Source organism: Vicugna pacos, chromosome 16 (genome assembly GCF_048564905.1).
Source record: "Vicugna pacos chromosome 16, VicPac4, whole genome shotgun sequence".
Classification (NCBI taxonomy): Eukaryota; Metazoa; Chordata; class Mammalia; order Artiodactyla; family Camelidae; genus Vicugna; species Vicugna pacos.
The window spans coordinates 57,632,878-57,655,129 of NC_133002.1; the positions used below are offsets into that span (position 1 = coordinate 57,632,878).

Below are 22,252 nucleotides of genomic sequence, written 5' to 3' on the forward strand. Positions count from 1 at the left end.
TCTGGGCCCAGGAGGCAGAGGACAGGGACAAAGGGATCAGGACAGTTCCCCGGTCCTGAGCTCCCCGCCCCAGGCCCTTTGCCCACCTGATTCCTCTTACATCACGTATTATGACCGCTGTGACCCGCACCCCAGCCCTTCCCAGACAGGGTTACAGGCCCTTGCTCTGTGCGTCCTGTCTTTCCTCCAGGATTGTGAAAAACACATTCTTACGGTTTTAAGCCACCAAGTTACAGCAGTTACAGGCCGTCAGGAAGGAGTCAGAGATTGTTGGGAGTCTGGAGCGGGGTAATTGGAGGTGGGTAGTATGCTGAGCCCGCCCAGGGACATAGGAGAGGCGGCTGTGTTGAGTTTTAGACTCCGTGTGAGATTCAGAGTGCCACCGGGACACTGCTGGCCCAGCGTTGCCAGCCCTGCCTGGGGAACTTGCGCTACCTCCTGTCCATCAAGACTGGCAGGATTGCCTCGGGGCCTTTGGTGCACATCTAAACTCACCGACTCGAGAAGAAAGAGAGACGCGAGCGACCCCGTTTGCACCCCCGGGTCTGTCTCAGACTTTATTTCCAGTGACCAGTTTGAAGAATTGTTGTGTTTTTTTTTTTTTTAAGAAACACATTTGGCTGCAGCATTTGGTGTCCCTGCCTCCTGTAATGAGTCGGGCTAGGAGAGTCCTTGAACAAAGACTGAGTTTGAGCTGATCAACGGCATTTGGGGGTTTGGGAAGGAGCCAGCTAATTTTTAATGTCCTACGGGCTGGGCAGGAAGGCCCAGGAGGATGGGCTGTCTCTTGGCTTCTTATTTCTCCTTTTTGTAAAAGGGAAAGGAAAACAGAAGGTGCCACGCTCAGCTGTTCAGCATTCAGAGATGAGCTCTGTCCCCGCTGAACCACTGGGATGCTGGGGCCGTTTCTTCCCCGAGACTTTGCAGCCACACCATGGTGAGGCCACACATGCCACCGCTCCGAATCCTCTGTCCTTTCCCGTCCCGGATGCCGAGTCTGGCTCGAACTAATTTGCAGAGGACACCTGTTCCTTAATTAGCCCCAGCTTGTGCTTGTGTGTGAGTCTTGGTCTGGGCTCCCTCTGCTGCGGGAGCTCCGCCTCGTGCGAGGGCTGCTGTTTGGCAGCTGGCCCTGTGCCTTCCCCACCCGGGCAGTCACTCTGTGCTCCTGAGAGGTAAAAAAAAAAGAAAGAAAGAAAGAAAGAAATCACATCTAGCTGCCATCCAGCCATGGGTGCCACAGCCATTGACCAAATCTTCCAAGAGAGCTTGGCAAGGGTGGACCCCCGTTCTCAGCTCTTGCTCACTTCCCGGTCCTCAGTGGGCACCCTGCACACACTTCTGAGTCCACCCTGTAATGTGTGTCCGTTCGCTTGGTCTCTTTAAATGAGGAGTGCTCTCAGCAGGATCCCATCCTGCAGGGCTGTATAAAAAGGGGCATTTTATCAGGCACCTTGTGACCCCACCATATAAAAGAGACCCCAGCAGTCGCCCCTCAGTGCTCACACAGGCACCTCTCGTCTGTGTGGCCCGCGGTTGTCTGTGGCAGCGTAACCTAATAAACTCCTTTTCTAGTCTCAGAAAAAAAGGGATGGGGGTGTCATGTGTAGTAGGATCTTGATAAGCATCTGCTGAGGAGGAGGGTGAAGGTGGATTCCCGCCTGGAGGGGGAGCCCCGCACCGCCCACGGGAGCAGAATTCCCCACCTGCCTCTGAGGCTGCTTCTGCGATCCCCCTGTTTTTACGCAGTGGAACCTTCTAAAAACCAGTCTTTAGGCTTCCAAGACAAGATCTGACGTCCCACGTAAAATGCCCAGCACCTGCAGCTGGAGCACTGTGTTTTCAGTGAGAGGCGTCCCAGGTCAGAGGCGAAACACCCCAGCACCAAGCCTGGGGCTCCCTGGAGTCCAGTTTTGAGCAGGCCAGGGCCATTTGGGGACGTCTGGAGCAAGTGGCTCTGTACATATTCTCCCGCGTGACATGTCCCTCTCCCATCCTTCATAAGGGAAATTCATCAGTGGAAAGTTTCCCTGAAGTGGTAATTTTCCTAAATGACTTGCTGACGCTGCTGCATACAGACTTGCTCGGCCAAGAGCTGGTGATCCTGCACCTCTCTGTGGCCCCGGGCCGGAGGGGGCCTGGTGAGGGCTGCCCAGAGAGCCCCTTTCCTCTCTGTCTCCCCCTTCACTCCGTGATGGAAACGCTTCTCCTTCCAGGATGGAAGCTGGGCTGGTTGCAGGCCCCCGGAGAAAGCTCTTTCCAAAAGTCTCCCAGCCCTGGCAACTGCCAGGAGGCCTGACCCACCCCCAGCTAATTAGAGCCTTTCCTTAAGCAGCACTTTAGTCTTTCCTGTCATTCATCCTCACAGTGATAATGGACTTGGATAAGAGGTCACTGCTTCTCCCACATCCTGCTCTCCTTGCGGGCAGGGCGGGGAGGGACGGACTCAGCTCCGCTCCAGGAGCTCCCAGAGCTTCCGCCTGCCCATCACTGGGCGGGTTGGGGGAGCCAGACCGGCCTGGCAGCCGAGCAGCTGCGATGTGCTCACCCAGGTCACAGGGCCAGACCTGACTCCCCGAAGTGGGCCCCAATCCCCACTTTCGGGCTTGGAGCCGTCTGCCACATCTCTGGCGAGTGTCATTAGCATTAACGTGATAAAATGGCACAGTGTAAATGTTAATAAGGTCTGATGCCTCCACTGCTTCCGAGTGGCAGATTGGAAATGGTACCATCATTGTAACTCCAACCAGCAGCTTTTAATTCCTCTGCTCCCTGAGCAACCCATTTGGCACGAAAATCCTCACTTTCCCTCGGTTTCCAGGCCGGGTCTCCACTGCGCCACTTTTACCCCCATTTTCTTTCGCAAAGAGGGTCCGAATTTCCCATAGACCAGCTCTCTAAGACAGGCTTTGAACTCTCTTTTTTTCCCCTAAGTAAACACTTGCTTTCCCCTGTTCTCTAGAGAGGAAGAGAAGTGAGGGGACCAGGGCCAGCGGCCCCCACTTCTCCGGCCAGACCCCCACCCCCACACTCCCCACTCCCAGCTCTCCTGGATGCAGCCCCTGCTCCTCGGTCCCGCTGTTTCTCTGGCAGGTTTGCCCTGGAAGCCACTGGCTCTAGTTCTCCAGGCTTCCCCGTCTGTTGACGTCCAAAACATTGCTGATAAACGACATCCCAATGAGCCTTTTCCTCTCAGCCCTTCAGGGTGGTGACCTCTCCACTGTGCTGTATCATCAGGGCACCTGCATCGTCCCCCCACCCCCTTGCCGCATCCTTTCTTCCCAGTGAGGACCTGGGGTGCGCCTGGTGTTCATTTTGGAGCCTTATCTTCCTGGGTCTCGTACCTGACTCATGCTCATGCCAGCTCAGTGCCAGCCCGTGACCCCTGAGTCAGTACTTGCTGAAGAGAAGAAGAGCGAGGGGGCAGTGTCCCCAGGATGTCACCCGGGACTGGCCTAGAAAGTAGTCTTAAGACAGTAAGTGTGAGGAACGGCAGAGAAGCAGAGCTGTGGATTCATTCTCATTGCCCCCTGGGAACTCGCCCGGTGATGCTGTCTGAACCCCGGGAGCCTCTGCCGGTACAGGCGCACACCTGGGTTAGGATTGGCCCTGGCCATGGGTGGAGTCTGCATGAACGGCATGCCCTCCCCACACACACAGCGTGCCCTCCCTACATGCACGGTGTGTCCTTCCCCCAACACCCACACACACTGTCCTACACACAGACACATATACACGGCGTGCCCTCCCCATGCACACGGTGTGCCACATGCAGCGCAGCCTCTGCACCCCTCTCACTCTCATTTCTGTCACTCAGGCTGTCTTCACTCTCCTCCTCGGACCCTTCACCTTCTTTGACGTCCAGAAGACCAAGTACCTGCAGATCCTAACGTCGCTGATGAGATGGATCGGTGAGTCTGACACACATCTCGAGTCTACCTTTTCTCCCCTCGTCCCATCCTCAGCCTTTCCTGAGATGGCCACGTGGGCTCACCACCCTGGCTAGAAGGTGGTGAACGTTTCCGTGGACTCCCAAGGGCAAGGAGGAGGCAGGTGCTCTGTGTCTTTTATACTGGTGGGGAAGTTTAGTACTGAGAAAGATAAGTCACTTCGAGGTCACATAATGCAGATAGAGGTGGGACTAGGCCTGGGACCTGATTTCAACTGTGCTGGGATCCCACCAACCCACAGGCTGGTGGCTGGGCTCCGTGGTGCCTGGAGGCCTAGGTTGGGCTGTGCCCCCTTCAGGGCAGGACAGCAGCGTACTGTTTGTTCTCCTGGGCACACTGTGCAGCTCAGCCATAAAACCCAGTGGGCCATGGCAGCCGCCTCTGCGTCCCCAGCCACCAGGGCGTGAAAAGACACCCCACCCACAGTACCTTCTAACTGTCAGTGCCCGCTCACCAAGAACGCCTCTGTCCTCAGTGGGGGTTTGGGGGTCTCTCCCCTAATATCTGGTCTGCAGGAGGGAGCTCGTTCACTTCTGACCTCATCCTCAGCCAGGCGGCTGACCCACCTGGGCCCATCACCAGAGGGTGTGTGGTCGCTGCCACCCCTGCTGGCAAGCAGATGCTCTGGGATCGGTTGCAAGATCCTAGCCTAAGGAGCCACTGCATCCCAGGAGTGTCCTGGCTCATCTTTGCTTGGAAGTTGCCTGGCTATCCAGCCCACCCCCCTCCCCTGCAGGGGCAGGCTCTGCAGCACGTGGACGGGGCGGCCTCCAATCCAGGGCTCATGGCGGAAAGGCTCCTGTGCCACCCTGAGGGGTACCTTGTCAGTGCCTTGTCTTGAGCTGGACTCACCAGCCTGTAGCTTTTTCCCACTCTTGGTCCTTTGCAAGGAAACGAGAGCAGGACTGAGCCGTCTGGTGTGTGGGCTTTGGGGCCTCTTAGCTCGATGAGCCTGCCCTTCACCAACCAGGTGAGATGAGGGAGCAGGAGGACCCCGCACACCTGGACGGGGACAGCTGCCTTGTCTACCCCATCCAGCTGGTCAGATCCCATCTCACCTACAGGATGCTTTTCCCAAATTGCATTCACAAGCTCCAAAGCCCTGGGTTAAGTTAACGTGACCACCTGGGACAAAAAGCAAACTCATTACTTAGAACGTGAGGGTCACGCTAGTTCCAGAGTAAGATGTTGGAACGGAGCCTCCCTGAGTGCCAGCAGGGCTTGTGTCCAAAAACAAGGCTCAGCCGGGGCTCAGAATTACCGGCCGGCCGATCTTCTCCTTGTAAGCCTGCTTATAGGAAGTATTTGAAAGCCCCAGTGACCTTCAGAAGGAAACATTTTTTCAGCAAACAGTATTCGGAGAAAAATGTTCTCCCTCCTCGCTTCCCTGGCCCAACTCTGTTGCCCCAGCTCCTCTGCTCCCTGAAGTCAGGTCCCCAAGTCCTGGAGGTCTGGCCCCTGCCCCGCTCGGGACTGGCTGTCCTTGACCTTCTGCATCAGTGGTGGAAGGGGCTCGTTAAACACAGGTTCCCCGTCCCTTTCCATTGGAAAGGCAGGAGCAGGGTGGGAGAGGTGGAGGGGACACCCGTGCTGTAGCTGGTGTGATGGATTCCCCTCGTCAGCCCATGAGGGAGACCGCCCAGATAATGACAGTTAATGGCTTCCGTATACCCCAGGGCCTGTTTAGCATGACAAAGTCCTCTCTGCTTCTGGTGAGCAATGCATTTGTTAAAAGGGAGAAGGCTGTAAGGAAGAAGAGGAGGAGGCTGACAGTAAGTAAAGAGCCTATGTCTTGGCACAGGCCACCAGGTGCCCCCCAGACTCGAGTCAGACCCAGCTCCCACCTGTGAAGGTGGCGCTGAACCCTCACGTACGAGGTGTCCTCACGTACCTCGAGCAGCCCTCGTCCCCTCCCCATTCTGCTGTTACACTCCTCTCCTTCTCCAGAACCAGTTGCTTTAGAAAATTGACTGCTTTCCTATGGCATGGGCCACCCCGGACCCCGGTGTCCCCATTCTGCATCTCCCCCTCCCAACCAGAGCACCCTCCCACAGGGCGGCGAGGGGACTGCAGCGGGACTCCTCTGGGTCTCCCACCCCTCTGCTTCCGGGCCCTCAGAGGTAGCCCCTGGCAGCGCAGGCTGTGGCCTTGAGAGGGCACGAGGTGGAGTCCAGCCCGTGAAGGTCATCTGCGCTTGTGTTTTGGTGGTGACATCGTTGTCTCTGCAAGTCATTTGCCTCTTTCCTCCCTCTGATCTGAGAGATAATCAAACGGCAGTGGCCTCTCTGCGAACCTTCTCCCCAGAGCACTGCTGCGGGTGACAGCACGGGCCGCTGCTTTTCTCCGTGAGACTCTCGGCCCTCGACTCGAAAAGTAACCCTCCATGTGACACACAGCCCTCAAGTGAGAGAGAAGTCGCCCAGTGAAGTACGCTGACTGGCATGTAGCCGGGCCCCGGGTTCAGTTCTCAGCCTTGGAGCGTTGGAGCCCCCCGGGCATCTCCCTGCCCAGAACCGTGCGGAAGGTGTTTGCCTGGTCCTGACCCAGGCAGAGGCGCAGCGTCAGGACGGGGAGGGGGGAGGGGGCGGAGGTCCTGGAATCTGGCAGCACCGCCGTGGGAGGCAGCGAGCCCTGCCCGTGGGATGCCAGAGGGGGAGTTCTCTCCTCTGGCCCAAGCTGACCCCAGGTGATCTTTCTAGAACTCCTCCAAAGGCAGTGAGCACCAGGGCCCTGTTTGTCCTCTCAAGTCTGCGCCAAGTTGTCAGTTTGCAACAAACTCCCTCTTCATTTTGCTTCTGAACAGCAGCTGTGCGGCCTGACCTCCCTCCTTCCGGCTTCCCCTGCCTCTTCCCACTCCCCAGATTAGGGCCCAGACTGTCCAAGAGAGCAGAGTAGGGAGCTCAGTGTGGCAATAAGCTGGCTTGGGCTCCAGGAAGACAAAAGGGAGGGATGAGCACCAAAGGAACCGGAAAATCATAAATAAATGTGCTGAGCCGGAAACTTTCTCGTGCTTAATTAGGAATTTGTTCTGCCATCTGTTGAAATGAGGCCGGGGAAGACTGCAGGAGCCCCTCCCTGAGCAGGGCCCCCTGGAGCTCAAGACAAGCTGAGAAGCCTGTAGGCTGGTTCCTCCAGGGTTTTCGAATTGCCAGGCTGGGATTTAAAGGTTGGATGGCCTTTGCAAATAGCCGCTTGTCCGGGAAATGTCAGAACGTGTCTGACAAGTGTCAACCTTGATTCATTTCTTTTGTTGTCCAAAGAAGTTCTGGGGAGACCAGGCTGCTCAGCTTGGGAGACCTGGTTTGCAAATGCCCCTGAATTCACGTGTACAAGGATGGTCTCCGATCACTGTCCTGGCAGGCGAGACTTTTCAGGACCGGGAGACTTCCTGGCCAGCCCTGCGTGCCTTCTACTCGCTCGCACCCAGCGGCTACTTCAGCTCACGAGGCTCTGGCCCAGGTGCCGCCCCTGCTGCACCTCCTCCCTTTGTTCCCTTCGGTGCGAGTGGGATGGCGTCCACCGCCGGTGTGTGCTCACAGGCCAGGCTCCTTGTCAGGCAGTGACAGAAGCCAGAAGACAAAATGGGACCACGTGGGAAATGCTAGCAGCACAGTCCCCGGCAGCGGGTCAGCATTCAGACGTCAGCCCTGTGTGTCCCCACCGTCGTCATGTCGGGCTGCTGCCTCCCAGGAGTGGCTTGAGAGTGAGCCTTCCTTGGGACCGGCCAGGAGATAAGGGACATGGCCCAAGCCACCTCCAGAAAGAGCCGTATCACTGGATGGATGTCCCTTGGTGAGATCTCAGAGCATCACCAGCTGTTCTGTACAGCCTCCCCACCACCCGACCCCAGCGCTGGTCCCCAGGGCTCACGGGGCCAGGAGCCCTCCCTGCATCCTGCCAGCCTCCACCCCCACCGTCTTCAAGGAAGCTTGAGCCCAAGAGAAATGAGACGCAGGCCCACCTCACAGAGAGGCCCGGCTTCCCCCACTCCTGGCTCTCACTGTCAGCTATCAGTCAACCAGGGACACTTAGGAGACTGTCGTGCCCACAGTCCCAGCAGCTGTGGCTTTAGAGCTAAGCCGACAACTGTAGACTGTTCCCACCTGGGCCACCGGTGGGAAGCTCTCAGGCTGGAAGGGGGCGCGGTGGCATCATTACTCCACTCCCATTACCGACTCCCCAGCCATTACCGACTCCCCCCAGCAGACGCCTCCCACTTGGGGACACAAACAGCTGGCTCATCTCAAGGCGCCCCGTTTGGTGTTATTAAAAAAGACGATTCTTTCTAATAAAGGCAGCTCTGGCGCGTGGCAGCCCTCCTTGGTCTGGGTTGTCAGGGACCCACAGGCTGCCTTCCCTCTGATTGTGTATTCAGAGCAGCACCACACCCGTCATTACTGTCTCGGTGCTCCCGCAAAGTGGGTCAGGCGCCATCCTCCCGACCGTTTGTGGATAAACTTGAGCCAGTCTCGTGAAGTTTCTCAGCCCTGCTCCCCCACCTCCCCCTGGCAGGTGCCCCAGATTTGCCTTCCAGACCGAGCCAGCAGGGAGAGGTGGGACTCAGTGGTGGTGGCCCGGGTGGCAGAAGGTCCCCAGGAGGAGACCGTCACCTGGGAACATAAGGGCTCTGGTTTTACCTGTCCCCAGAATTATTTGTGGCAACGTGGCTGACTCCCCCGCAGATCCGTGACTGATCTCAGCCGAGTGTCTCCTGGGGGGACGGCTGTGATCTGTCACCACCAGTAGCCAGGGGTCTTCTACGCCTGGGCCATCTGTTTCCCACATCCTGTTGGCTCGTCCTGCCAGCTTGGTGTTTGAATTCCTTCCCAGCCACTCACTGCTGCCCCCTCACTCAACTGGTGCTTCTGCGAGGGCCAGGAAGGACCCCCTCCCACAGTGAGGGCAGCATACCAGCCCCCTCTGAGCTTCCAGCCAGCCTCTGCTCTGTGCTCCCTGAGCCTTCACTGCTGCCCTGCCCACCCTGACTCTGGCCACCATCCAGGGCTCTCCTGGGCCGTTCAATACCCCTTGTCACACAGCCAACGGAGGGAATGCAGGAGAGCCTTTTTGTGTATGTTTCATTTTGGTCTTAATTATATTCTTGGTTTTCTACACGTTCTCTCCGCAGACTCAGAGGTCAGTTGAAAGGAACTAGGGGTTTCTATCTTAGAGCTCTTAGGGTAGACTGGACACCTAATTAAAGTTTGCTGAAGGGCCAGCCACATGCCACCAAATGACCCCTGTCATTAGCACAGGCCTGACCTGAGAGCTCTACTTGGCCCCGAGCAGACACCACTGCTGTCTCGGCCGCACCTCTCCTCCGAGCAGCCTTGTGGCGGCAGCTCTGCTCTGCGTGTGCCTGACACGTGTGCTGACCCGGCCACCAGATGAGGACTCCTGCCCCGCCAGGAGGTTGGCAGGCCAGGCCTGGACTCCAGCAAGGGAAGGGAGGATGAGGCCCTGGCAGCTCATGGTCAGTGGGGTGAGGTGTCTGACGACAGTTACACAGAATTGGGCTTCACACAAGCCAGGGGCCGCCCCAGCCACGTCAGGCTTCCATACCTGTCCGCAGAGCTAACAAGGCCTGGGGCCACCCTGGAGCTCTGGAATGCACGGTCAGACCCGGGGACCCAGCGTCCTTGTCCTGTACTGCCTGTCCGCTTTCTCTGCTCCCTGGTTTCTCTCTGCGTCCAGCCACTGCTCAGCAGCTGTCTCAGTCGGCTCATGCCACCGTGGCAATACCACCAGCTGGGTGGCTTAAACCGTGGAAGTTTACTCTCCCGGCTCTGAGGGCTAGGCTAAGCCCAAGATCAGGGTGCTCTCGGGGCCGCCTACCGGTGAGGCCTCCCGGCTGGTAGACGGCCACCTTCCCACCGTGTCCTCACTCGGCTTTTCCTCTGCGTGCGCAGAGGGAGCGTGCTCCAGTGTCCCTTTCTCTCCTTAAAAGAACACCTGTCCCATCAGATCCGGGTCTGCCCTTATGACCTCACTTAACCTGTAATCCCTCTTTAAAGGCCCCGCCCCCAAATACAGTCACACTGGGGTTAGGGCTTCCACGTACAAATCAGAGAGGGAGACAGTTCAATCCACAGCAAGGAGAAAGGGCTGAGGGCCCGCAGGAAAGGCGGCAGCGTGAAGGTTTATGTTTCCAGCCTCTGGGAAGATTAGTCCGCCAGCAGCCACAGGCCCCTGGGCTCCGCCTTCCCGGCGATTACGAACTGAGCTTGCTCCGACAGCTCAGGAGTGAAGGGCAGAGAGCCTGCCCTCCCAGGGGCCGCTTGCTCCAAGGGTGTGGAAAGTTGTAGGATGAAAAGGCCAGAACTCTTGATTTCGTACTTAAGGCTTGATTGCTTCCGAGACTCAAATACCTGCCCTTTATCAACGACCTGCTCCTCCTGACACACTTGGAAGGCAGGCGGCTCTGCCCTGAGTCCTGGAGTAGAACCACGGTCCTGTAAGCTGATTATTTAAACATCCTCCTCTTCTGCTTCCCTGATGACAGTGACACCTACAGAGCTAGACATCCTCCAGAAACCCCAGGGGCTGATCCAGCTTGGGAAGGTAGTCAGATTGGCTTTAAATTCTTCTCTTCAGTGGAAACCCAGGTGACTTTTTTGTGAGTTATTGCAGGCAAGGCTAGCAATCACAGAATGTCTCCCTGGCCTGGCGTGAAATGTGACCCAGGGCCAAGATGCTTCTGGAGCCGAACACACCTGCATGGTGAGCTTTCCCTTCTCCCCAGAGGGAACCCCTTCCAGCCAGAGACCCAGCGTGTCCTGTCTTCTCAGGGCATGAAAGGACCCCCTACCCCAACCACAGCCTGTGCTCAGGTGGGAGGGCAATGACTGAGGAAGGATGGACCAACGTGAGCCCCAAAGAACCCAAACAGAATTACTTTCCAGGCTCACCTAACCCCATACACAGAGCACACACCCAGAGTCTCCCCAGATGACAGGGTGATAGGGACAGTGTGGCCTCAGGTGGAGCAAGAGGAAGTGGCTCTGCTTCACAGAGCAGGTATGAGCAGCCTGTTCCTGGTCCTCCTCACACCCCCTCCCAACCACCAGAGCCCAAAAGATTAGCTGGTGCCTGAGCCAGAGATGCTCAGGGAGGGGTCATGACTGCAGCTTGACCTGGGTTGGGTCCTCCTTGGAGCAAAAGGAGAATTAAGTGAGAACTCAGGATTGACAAGTTTTCCTACTTGAATGGTTTTCAGGATGGGAAATAAGGTTTCTGCAGTGAGAAAGGGGACTTAACACGTTTTTGGACAATCGCTGTGGGCCAGGCTCTGGCCACGTGCTTTATTGTACCATCTTATTCCATCCTCCCAGGGACCATGAGCATCTCCCTTTTAAAGGTGACGAAACAGAGGTGCAGACAAGTTAAGTGGACCCCATCCCCACCCCAGGATTACACAGCTCTGTGGCAGAATCAGTTGAACCCAGTGTAACTGGAGAACTTAAGCTTGTTCAGAAGAAAAGCAGCAGTGGCCTCCCTCCCCCACTGCCCTCCTCCTTCCAAGGTGTTAGAGCCTCCTGGGGTGACTTCCCACTCACACCCCTGGCCTGCGGCTCTTGTGAGCTGCCAAACGGCTCTCTGTTCACAGCGGGTCCTATTCTTTAAGGAACGATTGCCCAGCCACCTGCTCCTGCTTTTAGGGTGGAGAAACTGCTTAGTCCTCAGTGGTTCTCAGGTCAGGCTGATGTTACCCCTCTCAGCTCCTCCCAGCCCCCTGAATCTCGGGAGGCACCAGCCAAGCTCAGATGACCCAGCCTGAGAGACACAGCCGTGCCCCAGCCCCTCCCAGTGCTGTGTGGCAGTAAAGGAGGAGCACCGGGGCCTGACCTGGGGATGGGCACACTCTGGCCAGTCGTTGTCCGCAGCCCTGGCATCTTGATCCCCTGCTTGGAGAAGAGAGTGCCATCCTCCTGTCAGCCACCTTGACGGACGGTCTCCATCTCGCACGTGTCGGAGTCAGAGCCACTTACGGGGCTCGAGGAGCAGCAAGGTGTTTGGGGGTGGCCCACTCCACAGCGCAGGGCGGCTGGGCAGGGCCCAGAGCGCAGGGAGTTGAAGCCGCGGCTCTCTGGGAGGCCGGCTGGCTGAGGCCCTGCCTGATGTGGGGCTGGCTTGTGAGGATGCCCCGAGGCACCGCTGGGAGGAGTCCTAGGCTTTACCCTGGGCTCTCGGTCACAGCTTTGCGTATTTGTGCACTCCAGGGCCCTTGGGGATTAAGAATGAGGGCTGTGGCCTTAGCGGGAAGCGTCCCCCTCCTCTGTGATAGCTGCATTCCTTCCGGTGCCTGCAAAGGAGACAACTGGGGCTAGGGCCTCAGGGGCGCGGGCCATTGGGCACAGCCCTCCTGCGTTCCAGAGAAGCTCTGTTCGAGCTCACGTGTTTACCAAAATGTCCTTCTGACTTAATGACCCAGGACCACAGGCCCAGCCAGTATCCCCGCTGCAGGGCAGGCCACCCTGTTGGTCACAGCCCAGGGGAACTGAAAGCCTGTTTTGCCTTTAGCTTTTCAGGAGGAAGGAGTGCAGTATCGCACCTTGGCCCGAGGTCTTCAGTGTCTCAGAGCAAATCAGGGCCGGTGACAGGATTAGAGTTAGGAGCCGGGCTGAGGTTGGGGGCAGGAGGCAGAAATGTTTCAGATTCCCAGCAGGTCAGATGCTTCACAGATGCACACTCCCCAGAGGCGTGGTCGCTGTAAACCCACGTTGCCCAATCAAAATACAATGTGAGCCAACTGGGGAATTTTCAGTTTTGTGTAGGCACGTCTTAAAACTTTAATTTTAATAGTGTGCTTATTCAACTTCGTATCAAAAATATCTTTTCAACATGTACTCAGTGAGAAAATGATAAAGGAGCTAGTTTACATTCCCTTTTCACAGCTCTGCACGGGCCTCGCCACCATTCCAAGCGCCAGGGAGAGCCTCGCCACAGCCCCGGGGCCAAGGCAGTGCCAGCCGGCTGCCTGGAGGCCCGGAAGGAGCTCTTCCCTCTCCACTCCCAGCACAGGCCAGCACGCAGGTGCCCACCCGAGGTGGTTCCAGTGCACGGAGGATGCAGCTAGCTACTGACCACTCTGATCTCTGCCCTGACCCACAGACCCAAGAGAGGCAAACTGGGGCTGCCGGTTGGACTCTGCAGAAGTGAGCCTCAGAGCCCCGGGCCCTGACCTTAGACCCCTGCTTATCCCCATTTGGCCCCAAGAATGAGTCAACTCTGACTCCTGTGAGGTCCGGGCCGGTTCAAAGCTTTATCTAGCCAATGAGGCCCCAAGGGGAAGGGCCTGGGAGAGCCAAGTGGGGAACCAGGAGAGGCAAGTCATTCAGATTTGGGGTCTTGTTTGTTTTTTCACTCTCATCTCCTTAAAAATCTGGACCACCTTTGCCCTTTGGCAGGAGTTCAGAAGGGGGTCGACTCACTGGCTCCCCTCTCTGCAAAGGAAAGGGGCTGTGAGGTCAGACAGACACATAGACAGCCGTGAGGTGAGAGCCCTGGGTGCGTCTTTGTGGAATGAATGAACTGTCCCGGTGAGCCCTGTGCGGCTGCCAAAACAAGGGCAGTTGTTTTCACGTGGGCTGTTACTGCAGATATTAAAAGAGAAGTCTCCTGACCCCCCTCGTCACCTTGCAGCTGCACCTTCTGGGGCTGACAGCCACTCCTCGTGTGACCTGTATCAGGCCCTCACCTCCTCCCTCACCCCCGCAGCATCCTGCCTGGCAACTCGCTGCATCTCTTCACCCCTTGGAGCGTGACTGCTGGTGCACAGTGCAGGTGGATGGGGACTGCAACCACCGTCCATCATGTGGGCTCTCTCAGCACAGCGTGTGAGGGTCAGAGAGAAGCCCAGCCCGCCCTGTGTCCTCCTCTGCCTCCATCCCCACCTCCCACACGGCCCCGGCCAGGTGGCATGAGCTGTCAGTGGCGGCGCCCAGACCCTGGGCATCCTGTGTGCGCTCAGAGCCCTGCTCTCCATCGTGCTTGCTGGCCGTGTCTGTCGCTCACATCCTGTCATCCTCATCTCATCTTGATTTATTATCAGACCTAATGAGTTTTTGGAGCAGCTATCTCCTGGAGACAGGGCGATCAATCTAGAAGATGGGTGTTGAACTTTGCTCCTCCAGTAACTGGAGGAGGGAAGGGCCAAGAGCAACGGAGTGTGGTCACAAGGGCAGGGCCAGGTGGCAGTGGGAAGGTTAGTCCTCACGCCCCTAGTGCCAGGACCCCTCAAGGTCAGAGCCGCCCGCACCTGGCCCTCCTGCTTCCTTCCTTCCTTTCACTCTCTGTCCTTCCATCACAACGCAGTGCGTGGATACCACTGGTTTTTACTGCACTTGCCAATCTGGAGACCAGGCTGGATCATTGCCCCCGTGTCTCCACTCCAGAAAACATCACCCCGCCTCCCACTTCCCCGTCTCGTCCCGAGGTTACCTAGGGCTTCCTGGGGAGCTGCAACCCCACGAAGCGGCCACTTTTTAATGCCCCTGGAATCACCTCTCAAGAGCCTCTGGCATCTTAATTCCTAGACAGGAGCAAACATCCAGCCCTTGAGGGTAGATCTGGTTTTTGGAAACAGACCTGTTGTTCTGGCGGATAGACTTGTTCAAGTAAGGGAACAAAATGGGTGACAAATCTAGGTAATAGCATTATCAGGTAAAGCTAATTATAGCTGGAAAATTATGAGAGTTTTCTTACCACCCAGAGCTATGGCTTTGTAGGCATCCGGAAAGTTCTGGAAAATGTCCCACACCATCGTGGATGTAATGATGCAGCTCCCAAGACAGCAACTCTGGAGGACCCCTGTTAGTAGGTGCACATTCTTAAGGGGGTGCCCATGCATGCTGTAAAAAAAAAAATCAGTCAAAACTCTTTGGAAACTTGCTTCCTAAATTGGTTTGTTTACAATAAGCAAAGCCACCAGTCAGGGCTGTCCAGACAGCTCGCCCTGAAGTCAGCAAGCCACTTTCTGCCTGCGTTTCTTACAGCCTCTTGGAGATTTAGGGCTGAGGAGGAAGCTGAACAGCGAAGCACTAGCCAGCACCCCAGCTGGAGGGAGCAGTGAGGGGAGGCCCTCACATCCAGCCAGCCAGCTTCTCCCCGCCTCCCGCACGCTCACCAGACCCATGGCCCCGAGGCCGAGCCAGACGGCCGTGCAGGCCTGGGCCTGGGCCTGGGCCAGGAATAGCGCCAGGTCACCAGGTGACCCCCTGAGACAGTGGTGGCACAGCAGGATTGGTCTCTTGCCTTCCAGCAGCTGTCCTCTCTGCCCTGACGCTGGTGGCCTACCTCTGTTGCAGAACTGTCAGCTGCAGCCTCTTGAATACCTAATCACCAGGTGGCCCCAGGGGCCCTGTCTCCCAGCTGTAGCTGCCCGACCCGCTCATCTCTGCTTTGTAACCCTTCCTGGCCCAGGACAGACTCCTTGGCACACAGGGACTGTACCTCCACCCCATCCAGCCTTTCCCTGGGTCCCCCTCTCACCTGCCCCAGCTCACTTCCTGGGTATGGTTCTCCCATACAGATCTCTGGCCTGCACACCCCCAGAAATCTGACAAGCCAGACTGCCGGGGTCCTAGGCATCCCCGAGGGAACAGGGAGGCCCCACAGGGTGTCCTGTCCCAACCCTTAGAGAGTTCAGCCAGAGGCAGTTCCTGGGCTCAAGGAAGGAACTGGGTTGCCACTTTCCCCTTGACTGACTGGAGCTGGCAGGATTTGTGATGTCCCTGCAGCGGCAAGAGTCGTGGTGCCCTCAGAGTCAGGAGCAGCAGGGACAGGAGTGGGCTGAGAGCCTCAGAAACAAATCATCTTTACTGGCAGTTTTCACAGGCCTGTTTCCCGGCTCTCCTCCTCCCCTCCTGTACCCGACAGTATCAGGCAGCTCTGATTAAAAGTAATAAATGACATTTCCGTTGAGCGCAGTCCCAAGTGTCATTGTGGGAAGACATTGGTTTGGCTTCCCGTGAGTCCTGGGAGAAAGGCCTTTTCCTTCCAGGGAGCTGGGGGTATGATGTGGCCTGAAGGGGACAATGGGGAGCCCTGAGCCTCTGATGAGCCGGCAGCCAGCCTCTTCTGGCCACTGTTTGCCTGAGTTGCTCCCCTAGAAGTGCCTTGTGTCATCGTGGCTTTCCCTGCACGATGGGGGCCCAGGCTGGAAGGACTGTCAGGCCTGGTCTGAACAGAGACAGCAGGGCTTTGCAGACTCCAAAACTGGAGACAGAGACACTGGTGGTCCCTGGGTGTGCTAACAGTGGTAGTTCGGGGAAATCTGGGTAACATGTGAGAAGCCGGAGAGAGTCCACCGGGTCTAGAAGTACGTCTGCTTCAGAGAGTCTACATTCTGGAGCACCGGCTGGCGAGCCCAACTCCGGATGCAGGACCCGCAGGAGAGTGGCTGTCAGAGGCGCAGCCAGCCTGGAGCGCTGTGTGAACAGATAGAATCACAGGTCCCCTTCCACTTCTGCAGCAAACTCGGGTCAGAGTCACTCCCTGTCCCCTACCTGTGCCAGCAGGCCTAGGAGAAGGGAGCCACGTGCTGTTGGCATGGGCAGCGCAGAGAATTCAGCTCCCCTCTTCCAGCATTGGTCTTTGGTGCCATTTCTTCCCTCGAGTGACCTCGAGTGACTATGGGAACGTCCCTGCCTGGTGTGGGCCCCTGAGCGCCCGCCTCTACTCAGGGCTGCTGGCATGCTTCCCCATCTCTCCTCAGCTGTCTCCAGCAGCAGCCCTGGCCCAGGAGGACACCTCCTCCCAAGTGCTCTGTGCCTCTTATCTCTCCACTCTCCCCACGCCCGCTCCTCACACACACATCCTTTAAAAGGAGGGAGAGCGGCCAGAGTCCTGCGCCAGACCTGGTGCCAGGAAGTTGGCAAAGCCCCGTGAGAGAGCCCCTGGGGCCGACAAGGGAGCTGGCAGGTCCTGGCCGGGGGCCTGAGCTGCTCTGCTGATCGCCCCCGCGCTGCCCTCCTGCCACCCCCATCCCCCACCCCCAGAGACATGTTCCTTTACCTGCCGGGGGCGGGGGGGGCGTGAACCAAATGTCCCTGAGATCAGCAGCCACTGCTGTGACCCAGAAGATGACCCTCAGGGTGACACATATTGAGTCATTCTTTCCCTGGGGCTCCAGTCCCTTGGCAGACACCCCCAGGCCAGAAACCGTCCCTGGTAGGGCTGCTTCCTCCTCCGCCAGCTGACTCCCCTCCTGTTTTCCAGCTTTCGCCATCATGATTGTGCTGGCCCTGGTCCGCATCGGGCACGGGCGTGGGGAGGGGCACCCGCCCCTGGCCGACTTCTCCGGCGTCCGGAACCTGTTCGGGGTGTGCGTCTACTCCTTCATGTGCCAGCACTCCCTGCCGTCCCTCGTCACCCCTGTCTCCTCCAAGCGCCACCTCACGCGCCTGGTCTTCCTGGACTATGTGCTGATCCTGGCCTTCTACGGCCTCCTCTCCTTCACCGCCATCTTCTGCTTCCGAGGAGACAGCCTCCTGGACATGTACACCCTCAACTTCGCGCGCTGCGACGTCGTGGGCCTGGCCGCTGTGCGCTTCTTCCTGGGCCTCTTCCCCGTCTTCACCATCAGCACCAACTTCCCCATCATCGCCGTGACCCTCCGCAACAACTGGAAGACGCTCTTCCACCGCGAGGGTGGCACGTACCCCTGGGTGGTGGACCGTGTGGTGTTCCCCACCATCACCTTGCTGCCCCCCGTGCTGGTGGCCTTCTGCACCCACGACCTGGAGTCGCTGGTGGGCATCACCGGGGCCTACGCGGGCACAGGCATCCAGTACATCATCCCCGCCTTCCTGGTGTACCTCTGCCGCAGGGACACACAGCTGGCCTTTGGCTTCGGGACCATCAACAAGCACGGGTCCCCTTTCCGCCACACCTTCTGGGTGGGCTTTGTGCTGCTCTGGGCTTTCTCCTGCTTCTTATTTGTCACCGCCAACATCGTCCTCAGCGAGACCAAGCTCTGATGGCAGGACATGTCTGGTGACGAGAGAGGTAGGGGTCCCACTCCGTCCTCCCTGCCGGCAAAGCCAAGAGCTAGTTGCCTCCCAGGTCTTCCTGGGGCAGGCAAGGCCCAGGTTCTTGGAAGGGACCCTCCACTCCCCCAGCTGGGGCTCTTCTCCCCACCCAGGACTCCACAGTCTGCACCTCGCCTCACTTGCCGGGGTCACCTTCCTCCGGGTCCTCCTACTTGGGGCTGCCCCCCTGGCCAGCCGAGTCCCACAGCCCAGGCACGCGGCTGCTCCCAGATTATTGCTCGGACTGGTTACTGGAATCGATTCCTCTGCTTTCACACCCACCCACCACCCCAGGCGGGCTCCTCCCCCTGCACAGTGGAGATGCAGTGCTGGCACTGCCACTATTTATACCAGACACATGTTCCCCCACTGCCACCGCCCCCTCCCAGTTCCTCCCGCATCCTCGTCTGGGAAATCTACTACATTAGGGCAACCCCAGCCCTCCCCCTCCTCCCACCAGGACTGCGAGTGACAGGGCTCACCTTCCCGCCAGGCCTGGGGGTGCCAAGTGCCTCTCCTGGGGGAGTGCCTGGCCACTGATGACAAGGACAGGAAGTGCTAATCAGTACCAGGGTCCCCAGGCCAGAGCTGTGAGTTCCCTGCTGTGGGCGCTGTGGTGTCTCTGGAGCAGCGGGCGGGAGCAGCCCTTCCGTTGGTGACACAGCAGCCCGTGCCTGGGGATTAAAGCCCAGAGCTTGTGACCCCTGAAAGGGATCCTCTGCCCTTCTGACTGGGGTCCCTGGGGCCTCCTGCAGTGTGGGGGGGCAGCGTATAAGGCCCACTAGACGGGAGCTCTCCCCATCTGTCACCACAGTAGCTTGTAGGCCCTGGTTCCCACTGCGTGAGAGGTCAGGCCTGCCCCCTGTCCCTGCTGTCCCTGCTCCCACTCCAACACTTAACTGGCTCCCTCTCAAGCCAGGCTGTGGGTGCTCAGCATTCACATACTCCACGTCACTTGGGTGCTGTGGGGTGAGATGGGGCACTGGCCACCATTCCCGTGGAAGGAGGGTCAGGTTCCAGGGCCCCTCACCAGCTCCTCTGGTCCCCTCCCCCTCACAATCATGCACGTACCTGCTGGGCCAGCCTTCCTGGGAAACAGGTGACTCTAATGAACTCTGCATTTTCAATGTGCCTTCTCCTGCTTCAGGACCTGGGGGCCCCTCCTGGCCCTCCCTGGTGTGACCCCATGCCCTGGGCCTAACCCTGCCTGTCCTGGATCCCAGAGCAGCCTGACCAGGAGCTGCCCCTCTGGGGTGGGGTCTCAGGCCCCTCCCCAGCCCTCTTTTGATTTCAGTGCCTTGCTCAACCCTCCGGGGAACCTCTGCGGCCTCCCCCCTGCATCCCACCGTCTTTGGACTTTGGACAGAGCGAGGACGCCAGGTCTCCCGGGGCCTCAGGGAACAGGGAGGGGGACACGGGATTCGCAAAAACAAGCGGCGTCTGGAGGCGCCGCCGGCCCCTCCCCTCTGGCCCATGGCAGCCCCAGCCTGTGCGAATCTCGTGTCGTAAGTGGCCGCGATCAGCTTTCTCACTGTGGTCACACGTCTTCACTTCTCACAGCTTATCCCTGGCAATTGTTTTCCACCCTCGTCAAAGAAAGACGCCTCTTCCCCATCTGCCGTCGTGGCTGCTTCCTAGGGAGCCTCGCCCCAGGGTGGGCGGAGCCGGGAGGCCTCCACAGTGGCCCCGCCCCCTGTAGCTCAGCCCCTCCCTGGAGCAGCCTGGCTGTTTGGGGAGAACTCAAAACATCTGTACCTACCCTTCTCCAATTACATCCCTACTTGCTTAAGGACAAAGCAAATTAAATCATCCTGCCACCTCAGGCTCCAAACCAAATTTTGGACACAAATTTATTAGCAGCGTAAAGCCCAGGTTGATTTATGTGACAATCTGGAGTCACACAGCAGTGGAGTCGGATGGCTGCATTCCCCTCCACCTCTTGAGCTGAGCAGCCCCAGTCCTGGAAGGAATTGGCTGGCGGTGACCATGTCACTGATGGCAAACCAGGGCCCCCACCCCTGCAACAGTCTGGATTCCTTTGCTCCTTGGTGTTCACCTGCTGTCTGTCCTGCTGAAAGTCAGTTGGGGTGGCCTTCCACTCTATGTTGATAGCCGTGGGGGTGGGGGGCTTGGGGCTAAGGGGAGAGGACTGAGGACCCTGAGAGCTAGACATTCCCCAGGTGATGCTCACCTTGCCCATCCAGCTTGTCTGGCTGTGAGTTTTTACATCAGCCTGGAGAGGTGGGCAAGTTGGGTTATGGTTTCCATTCTACAGATGGGCCCTGGTGTCAGTAGTGGGGCACCAGCCCAGCCTGGCCCAGGTACAAGTGTCACTGTGGAGGAGAACGCAAACTCATCAGCCTTTGCCCAATGCCACTCACTCGCTCTGCCCCAGACGGGTCCCGAGGGCAGGCCAGGTCAAGGTGGGAGTCAGCGGTCTCTTGTCTTGTCCCCTGCCGATGCACGCGTGCCATTGTGCCAGCAGCTCCTGGCTGTGCCCTCACCTGAGGCCAGAGAGGCAGCTGCGGGCTTGGGGATGGGGCAGATGGCAGGTGACAGGCTGGGAGGCACTGCTGAGTGGTGGGAGGTGGGCAGCAGGCACCTCTGCGCCCCCTCCCCACACACAGGCCCCAGGAAAAAGGTGGTGTGAACCCTGAGCCGCACAGGAAAGACAGAGGGAGAAACAGTGATGGCAGCAGCAGGAGGGAACAGGGTAAGACAGAATTTCTGTTGCTGAGACTGGTGACTAAAGGCCTCTCTCTTCCTGGAGCCTCCCAAAAGAGAAAAAAAAAAAAACAGCAGTTGGGTCTGGTGTCTGGGTTCAGCCTTCTCTTTGCTATGCAGTCACGCCCTTGTTTATGACGATTGAATATCTAGAGCCTCAATTCACTCTCCAACATAGCTGCTCCCTCCTCCCCTGCCAGGCTTTCTGCCCTCCCCTTGGTAATACAGGACCCTTCGTTGGTCCTCCTGCAGAGGGGCAGAGGGCATCGCAGCTCCAAAACTGGAGGAGGCATCCTTCCTGCCTCCACTGGCCAGAATACACTCCTAGAGAAGGAGCAAGGCAGCCAAGAGCCTGGCCCCAGGAGCAGGATTGGCCCCATCTTAGAGCCAGCCAGCAGCAGGTTTAGCTCCACATGCGGCTTTTAATTATCTTTCCAGTTCTTGGTTATTAATGATCTTAAGCAGTGAGCAGAGAGCAGCCTGGATCTCACACCTCCTCCCAGCCTCACCTGCTGCAGCCTTCCACCCAGAGCTGCACTCAGACCCAGACCGGGCAGCAGGACAGGTTAGGTCCAGGGGCTGGTGGGCAAGAGTTAACCCTCTCATCACCAGCGACTGCGACCAAGGTTAAGCTCCCTTCCTCAGCACTGGCCTCTAGCACTCACCTAGACTCACATTCAACATCTGTTGTGGAGCCCCCGATCCTGGACCTGGACCCATGAAAATCCATAGGGCAGAAACATGAAACTGACTGTAATGGACAAGGACTACCCATTCTCTCAGTGTACCTAGGCTCTCCAGCCAGGAATGGAGAGGTATTAGAAATTTCCCCACTCTACCACTTCAGCTGCTCTCATTCCTAAAACCAAACAAAATCTTCCAGTTTTCATGGCCCCAATCCCCGAAGTGGAGTATTTGGAGACTGGAGAGGGGACCCAGCTTCCTGGGAGCCAGCAAGGAGCTGTGTGGGAAAGAGCTCTGGGCATCCAGCACTGCCCTCCCGACCTCCTCTCTACTGCATGGAGTTAGTTTCTGCCCTGCTTCACCCAAATGGTCAAGAACTGCAAGGCCCCAGGCTGCACATGCTCACAGTTAGAAAAGGTTCTGACAGCACCAATCATGCTCACTGTTTTTGCAGAATGAATGGAAGTGTGAGTGCATGCTTGCTTCACAGTCACTGTGGGGATACATGTAACCAATGTCTTTTAATGTGAAGACATTAAAAATGGTCAGGAAGAGCCATCTTTTAAAACGGTTTACAGCCAATGGCATGTTACAGAGAAAGGAGGTGGGGCTGGTAACCCCAGAGGGAGGACAGAGAATTGAGATGTGGGACAGATTCTCTGACCTGAGGCTTCTTCCCTCCCAAGGAGTCCCAGCATCAGTGAGGCTAAGCTGTGCTGACCCCAGAAGACAGTCTGAGCCCTGCACATCCACCACAGAGTGAATGCACCAGGGCCCAGGAGAGCCCAGCAGGTTCCCCGCAACAAACCTCCCTCTGCTGTTTCTACCGTGACATTGTCACGTACTCATGGGGGCCCCTGGCAG

General features: G+C 57.8%; 1 protein-coding gene and 2 long non-coding RNA genes across 4 annotated transcripts in view; 1 reads left to right on the forward strand and 2 right to left on the reverse strand.

The window, feature by feature from the left end:
• Positions 1-19,808, forward strand: part of TMEM104 (transmembrane protein 104) — a 49,948-nt gene extending 30,140 nt beyond the window's left edge. Inside the window, exons 9-10 of one of the 2 annotated variants that reach the window (XM_015235271.3) lie at positions 3,818-3,911; positions 17,169-19,808. In XM_015235271.3, coding sequence (XP_015090757.1) covers positions 3,818-3,911; positions 17,169-17,929 — 855 coding nt within the window. In that variant the 3' untranslated portion in view covers positions 17,930-19,808. The remainder of the gene's footprint in view (positions 1-3,817; positions 3,912-17,168) is intronic. The other variant, XM_006199364.4, reaches the window with a different exon arrangement.
• Positions 600-19,189, reverse strand: LOC140686207 (uncharacterized). The gene is made up of 3 exons (XR_012059849.1): positions 19,052-19,189; positions 14,655-14,800; positions 600-1,168 (listed from the first exon to the last, which is right to left on the reverse strand). It is a non-coding gene; the product is annotated as an uncharacterized lncRNA (long non-coding RNA).
• Positions 19,809-19,812: 4 nt separating the features above from the next.
• On the reverse strand, positions 19,813-21,317 carry LOC140686206 (uncharacterized). The gene is made up of 2 exons (XR_012059848.1): positions 20,485-21,317; positions 19,813-20,313 (listed from the first exon to the last, which is right to left on the reverse strand). It is a non-coding gene; the product is annotated as an uncharacterized lncRNA (long non-coding RNA).
• Positions 21,318-22,252: the final 935 nt, after the last annotated feature.